Source organism: Primulina eburnea, chromosome 7, assembly GCF_022965805.1.
Source record: "Primulina eburnea isolate SZY01 chromosome 7, ASM2296580v1, whole genome shotgun sequence".
NCBI lineage: Eukaryota > Viridiplantae > Streptophyta > Magnoliopsida > Lamiales > Gesneriaceae > Primulina > Primulina eburnea.
This window is the reverse complement of record NC_133107.1, coordinates 1,401,929-1,409,363: the sequence shown is the minus strand read 5'-3', so window position 1 is coordinate 1,409,363 and position 7,435 is coordinate 1,401,929. Positions and strand designations below refer to the sequence as shown.

At 36.4% G+C, this 7,435-nt stretch overlaps 1 protein-coding gene across 1 annotated transcript; it reads right to left on the bottom strand.

The window, feature by feature from the left end:
* Window positions 1-371: 371 nt before the first annotated feature.
* LOC140835953 (uncharacterized) lies at window positions 372-1,934 on the bottom strand. Its single transcript, XM_073201364.1, is given in 5 exon segments — window positions 372-656; window positions 752-819; window positions 946-1,035; window positions 1,174-1,658; window positions 1,661-1,934. Coding segments are annotated over 5 exon segments (939 nt in total). The 5' UTR covers window positions 1,830-1,934; the 3' UTR covers window positions 372-529.
* Between the last annotated feature and the right edge of the window lie 5,501 nt (window positions 1,935-7,435).

Below are 7,435 nucleotides of genomic sequence, written 5' to 3'. Positions count from 1 at the left end.
AAAAAAAAACTACGATGCAAGAAAGTATCTAAAAACAAAAGGTAATTAGAGCTCAGTTCATAAATTATTATTTTATTTATTCGATAATATATCTTGCCTGCAACTTTTGCTGATTGATTGAATAAAATTGCTGTTAAAGCCCAATGATTGAATTAGTCGGCAAGTGGGATACCATACATCTCCATGCATGACACGATTATTTCAAGTGGTGACTATAGATTGATTTAACCTTTTAATTAAATCCCATTCTACATATAGATTTGATTTATTTTTTCAAGAATAATAATTGGGCGTTTACGTAATAAAGATCAAGTACAAAGCGATCTCACGACATGATAATAGACTAAAACCATAAATATATATATTTAGGACAAAATTATAAATTTGTCTTTCACGAATAAACATTAAATTCATCAAATTGTTGGGCTATGATCCATAGTGGAATACATAAAACAAAACAAAGATACAACTCGTAAATAAAGAGTACTCCGAGTCTCGACAGTCCGACGATCTAATATTACGACGTGGTTCATTTATTGAGATACAATGAAGCAAGGAACTGGTTGAGACATCTATTGTAGACACATGGCCTTTCGAGGTGAACCAGGTGACCAGCTTTCTTTATGCCTTGAAATGTAGCCTTGTCTCCTAGCTGCCTGTACGTATGCAAATACCAATTATATTTGGTTATACATCGATTTCGAGCTGAGTTGTTAGACTAATTATAATAGATAGAAATTAATTAGCTTACTGTTTCATGTTCTGAGCAAGTTCCAGCTTGAAAATCTGATCATTCTCGCCCCACAGAAGATGTATTCTCTGCAAGATTATATATATTAATTAAGTGGTCTCAAATTTGTTTTTCTTGTTTTTTAGATCCTTTTTCTGGTGGGAGGATTGATATGGATGATTAAAGCGCGCAGTAGCGGCGAAAGAATAGAATACCTGGGGGAAATTCGGGATGTTGGCATCTTTGTTGCTGACCAACAGACCTTCAAGTAGTTCAGCCCTATCCTTCCTGTTGGTGAACATCACCTGTTCATCACCGAATCAGTTCCTTCAATTTTCTCAAGTGAATTCTAATTTTTTAGGGTCCAAGTTTATATTTTTAAACAGAAAATATTTTTTTTTTTTAGAAGAGTGGGATGTGCAGTTAATAATGATGAAAGAGACCTCTAGAAAGTCCTTATGAAGCTTGTCAGGGAACCACAGTTTCTTGTGTGCCGCAACTTTGAGCAACGCCTTACAACCTTTGACAGAATCAGGTAACAGCAGCTCCGAAGATGATGAAAACCCGAGCCCCTTCAATGTTTCGTTGCTGATCGAATCCGTCATGGCTAGGATGGACCCGGAGATCACCAACGCCTCCACCAGCTCCGGGTACAGCTCCGCCATCTTGAACGCCACCATGCCGCCGTAGCTGAAACCCACCAACGTACACCTCTCGATCCCCAGCTTCCTCAGCCCCTTCACCAGACACTCCGCCTGGAAAGACGGCGAGCGGTTGGGATTGTCGGTGATGGACCCGCCGAAGAAGAGAAGGTCTGGCACGAAGACGGAGTATTTCTTCGTGAGGGAGCCCACTTGGAATTGCCACGTGACGACTCCCTCGGCAGCGAAGCCGTGGACGAGTACTACTACGGGTTTGGTTGGTTTGGTGGTGGCATGATGGCGGTTTTCTTGGCTTTTTTGGGCTTTTTTACGGTTTCGGAAGGGACCCAAATGTTCATTACGGTTCCGGGCTCGATTTCCACTGTGTGTGGGATAACTCCGGCCATCTTCATCAAGCCTAGCAACAATGGCTTCTGGGCTGCCACAAAATTCACCATGCTTTTTCCTTTTGTCAGTTCGTTGTGTGAGCTTGCAGAGATGATGAAGAACGGAGGAGGAATTTAAACGAGGAAGGATGACTGGAAGTTGGTATTAGGTTGCCTCCTTTAATGATATGGGCATTATATTGATATCAATTCAATACACTCGTGGGTCCAAAATTAGGAGTGGCTGATTTCATGAATTTGAAGGATAAGATTTTTCTTTAAAAACAAACATATAGAATATTTTTTAAATTTTGGATAAATTATATCATAAAATGGTGTGTTTTTTTAAACATGAAATGGAACTACAAAGGTATTTTCGTACAGTGTCTGCTATAACATATGAATAAAAAAAATTTACAATTTTATGATTAACTTTATTTATTGATAAATGAAAACTTTTATAATTTTTTTAGGTTTTATTTATGCATTTAATGGATTGATAATCAACAATTTCTTGCACGAAATATTTATCTTAAAAGAAATTATATGTTAATTCGTTCAAGTAAGCAAGTACGTGAAGTACTTTGTGTAAGAACGGTGATTAAATATATAAGGTGGTTCGATTTTTCATCAACCATTCCGTCCACCGTCTGCCTTCCATAATGATATATTATTAATGAATAAATTTTTTTTTTTTTTAGGAACTAATGAATAATTTTCAAATTATATTTATATAAGCCAAGTTTTAGCTGTCACTTTGATTTTTGCAAGCAATTGATCGACTTGTTTGGTTTATTTTGTCGACGAAGTTGGATGGCCTACTACTAATGTATCCATTAACATGTAACTCAATATGAAGTGGCATCTATGTTTTTATAAGAGACGTGTGTTCGAATCCACGTGAAAACGAAAAAATCATCTCTAGTTAAAATGTATATTTTAATTTTAAAAAATGAACTCAATATTCTAATCCAGCCACGTATTGTTTCTCCTCCATTGAATAAATCTATGACAAATTAATTTTGTTTCAAATATTCATGAATTGGTAATCCCATGAACAGTTATAATTTTGTTGTTAGAGTAAAAAACAAGTTTAGATGAGTGAATATATACTTTAAAATATTTATACAGAGACAGATGTATTTTAGGGCTCTATTGGGATGTAGCCCAGCCCACTTTTTTTTTATTTTTTAATAATTTAGCGACGGTTTTTCAATAACCGTCGCCGATGTGGATCGGCGAGAGTTTTAGTTACACCGTCGCTACTAACGACGGTTTATTCAAACAATCGCTAATCGGCAAGGCAACAATCCAGGTAAGAATCGGCTATACATTTTTTATTTTGTTTAATTTTTTATAGCTTCTCTGTGTGTGATTTGTGGTTTCTTGATTGTTTGTTGTTGAGTTGTTGATTGACTATTACTTGTTTATTTGTTTAATAATTATTTTATTCTTGTTTAGGATTATAACTTGAACTATTTCAAAATGGAACATCAATCTGTTGTAAAGAAAGGAAAAACATGGATATCCTCTTTCTTTAAGAAGAGAGAGCTAGTCAAGATACTTCAAATCCTATGGTCCTTACCATGCAACATCAATCCAGTGAAAGTCTTCTATTTCTCAATATCCAAATTCCTTCATGTTCCTCTCCTAGAGACGATCATCAGTCTTCGTCTACTTTTATTGAACGAGATCCGGGAAAAAGAAAACAGATATGTGAATATCATGTTAATGTACGAGATGAGATAAGACGTTCATATCTAAATATGGGGCCTTATCAACCAGATATGTTGGAGTATCCAGGTACAAAATTTGGAAGCCAGAATCGTTGTTTTCAGAAAAAATGGTTTCAGAAATTTTTTTGGTTGGAGTATTCGCCTTCAACAAATAAGGCATATTGTTTCTATTGTTTTATTTTCCTGAATGATGTTAATTCATCTAATATCTCGGCATTGGTCAATGAAGGATTTGACAACTTGTGCTTTTCTTGCCCGTATTGGTTTTGCAGCTTCTTCACCTCATACTATGTGTGAGAAAAGGGCTGAAAATTTGATAAGGCCTTCACAACATATTGATAAAGTGATGCATGCACAATCTAAAGAGGAAAAAGAGAAAAATAGTCTGCGTTTGAGCACCTCAATTATAGCTGTTCGTTGGCTAGCACTTCAAGGTTGTGCTTTTAGAGGTAACGATGAATTTCTATCTTCATCTAATCGTAAAAATTTTCTTGAATTGGTCAAACCACTCCAACTTTTATTCCTGGATTCGTACTTGTATTTGTAAGAGCAATTTGTGAAGTCCAGCTAAATTAGCAGCTCGAGTTGAATTCTCGATCCCACAAAGTACAACTGAACTAAATTTTTGAAAATTCAGAAAAAGTTTGTGGTACAAAATGAACTGATATACTTACATATATAATAGTATAATGTAAAGAGAGATAAATAAAAGTGAATAGAGACGAAAATTTGTTTATGGATATTGTTTGAATGTTAAACTTTTTTATTTCTATGTCTCTTTTATTTTGTTTTTAAAAAGATTCTATGAGAAGATTTGATACAACCATTTGTACAAACTTACTTCGTTTAACAAATTTTTTGAACTGAATTTTTTATTTTTTGTCTAGTGTTACATCGATATTTTTTTGTGTCTTGTCAACACTATGAAAAAATAGAAATGAAAAACAACAAAACCAAATTTAATGTACCAATACCAAATTTTGAAAACTCGGTTGACCAAAACCCTAAATAAAACATTTATTATACCAAAATAGTTATTTACTCTCGATTAATTGATGTTGATTGTTTATCAGGATAATTTGTCATTCTATGGTTTTATTTTATTTCTATAAATGTATCATCAAAAAGTTTTGGGTGCATAATTTTTAAAAAGAAAAAAAAAATTAAAAGATCGTTGAATATTTTGTGGGCCATTTTCCAATAGACTGATGATAGAGCCCATTCTACATGGAGGGAGGAGTCAATTCACGGGCCTTAATCAACTTTACTATTGTTCTAAATAGCAAGACTTGTGGTCAAATCTTGAAAGATGTTATAGTTTAGTTAATTTATTTTTGGCACCACTACGCACAGGGGCCGTACTTTTTATGAGATCAACGAGACCATCGTCTCAGGGTCCGATCTTTGAAGTGGTCCAACATATATATTTTAAGTTGATGATATATTGAAATAAATTTTTTTGGCTCAATATTAAATAAAAAGAAAAGTAATCTGATTATGTTTATAATTGATCAAACTCGATTTTTTTTTTCAAATTCGGTTTGAACAATTTAAATAATATTAAGAGACTTTGAGACATTTGTTGATTTTGGAGAAGTTAAGAAGTTATTTTTTAACTATCTTGATAAAGTATTGTATAGAATATCAACAATTTTTTTAAAATACTACGGTGTTTGACAAAACTGAATGATTTATTCTTAAATATTTATATTATCTATAACATTATTGAAGTTGAAGTTAACAAACACTTATCTTCGATAAATAATGTCACAAAATAGACTAAATGAGCTAGCTATGTTATTAATTGACAAAGAAATGATTCGAAACTTGGATTATACAAATATGATATATATTTTTTCCTCTAAATTAAATAGCTAAACAATTATTATTTATGTAATTATTTTAAATATTTGTTGACTTTTTTTATGTAATATATTGTTTCTTGTGTATTTATTATATTTAGAGTAGGTCTCATGTGAGACCGTCTCACGGATCCTAATCTGTGAGACGGGTTAACCCTACTCATATTCACAATAAAAAGTAATACTCTTAGCATATAAAATAATACTTTTTCATGGATGACCCAAATAAGAGATCTGTCTCACAAATACGACCCGTGAGACCGTCTCACACAAGTTTTTGTGTTATATTTATTATTTGTTAACTGAATTTTAGTATTATTTATAGTAACAAGATAATCTATTTTTTTTTTAAAAAAAAGATAATCTATTTTTAAATTTTCGTTTCAGGTCTCATCGAACACATGTACCGCTCTGATTACGCAGGGTAATTATCATAAATTACCATGAAAATGCATGAAACAATTGAGTCAAAATTGGCATAAAAATGCATGAAAATAATTGATTGCCGATTGGTCATCATCGAGAGAAGAAAAAGGTGGAGAATTAGCTTCCTTTGGGCAGAAAGAGTACCAGACCTCATCGTCTTCTCCTTGTAGGAGACAATTTGAGGTTGCGTACGGTGTCTCTTTTACCAACTTTACTGACCTCGTTAATTACCCCATATTTGACCAGAACCTCCGTTCATATCATCTATTGTGATACCCTTGTAAGAGCCCGGGTCATGGATGACCCGGAATATCAAATGGATTCCCAAATTCGAGTGAGTCTGCAGATGAATTCTTCTGGAGCCGGGCAGGTGAAAGCCCATGCTCTACTCTCCGGGCAATCTTAGGCTCGGGCTCTTGTATAAATCTCCAGGGAGGCATTCTACCCGGCCACCTCGGTATGAGCACCGCACTCGAGTATACTAACAGAATAGGATGTGGGCGACTGTCCCATCTCTGACACCGTGCCGATGAGTTGACATGTCAGAATATAGGGTGTGCTCAGCCGTCCTACTATAATTAGTAGCTAGGTAGCACGGAGAACGAGGTCATCATTACTCCTCATATTATAAATACCAGGTTTTCTCTTTACATTTAGGGGGGATTCATTCATTCATTCACACCAATCACACAGCCATCACTTGGCTACATTGGTTTTATTGCTTGAGTACCCTGCTGACTTAAGCATCGGAGTGGTCACGCCGGACACCCCTCCGGCGCCCATTCACGAGTTCCTTTCATTGTGTGCAGGTTACAGCTGAAGCCATATTACGGAGATATATCTCATTGCTCTTATTCCCATCATTATATTGATAGCAGATCCGGTGGAGCTCCCGACCCGGCTCACCCATTTCACCAGGATCGCATCATTGGCGCCGTCTGTGGGAAACTTGAGCTCAAGACGTAGATATGGTTTCCATTCGAAGCAAGTCCGACCTTGCTCGGCACCACAGTAAGCCCAACTCTCCTTGGCAAACATAGAAGTCCGACCAGCTCGGCATTCAGATCTTATATGTGGATTTTATATGAGCTCGAAGCTCAGCAGCTATTCCGGATTGACGTGGAAGAGTATTTGCTATGTACTCAGTAGCATACAGCTGTAGTCTAGCTCAACTAGAGAATTTCACTCTACCGAAAATGAATTCGGATTCAGTATTTCCAGGTTAGTGATTTGGTTTTTAATAAAACTAATATAGCAGGAGAAACAAAATCTTTTAAGTCCGGGAGATACTAGGCCCCGGCACTCATATTCAGAGCCCGGGAGGTATGAGGCCCCGGCATCCGGCACTCATATTCAAAGTCCGGGAGATACTAGGCCCCGGCACTCATATTCAGAGCCCGGGAGGTATGAGGCCCCGGCATTCGGCACATTATATTAAGTCCAGGGATCCGTACTCTGGCTCGGGGCTCCGCACCTCGACCATTCCAAGTCCCGGGACCTGCTCCCCGGCCCAAGGCTCCGCACCTTGGTTATTGATAAGCCCAGGGTTCTCAAACCTGGCTCGGGGCTCCGTACCTCGACCATTCATGAAGCTAAGGCTCCGCGCCTTGGTTATCTATTAAGTCCAGGGATCCGTACCCTGGCTCGGGGCTCC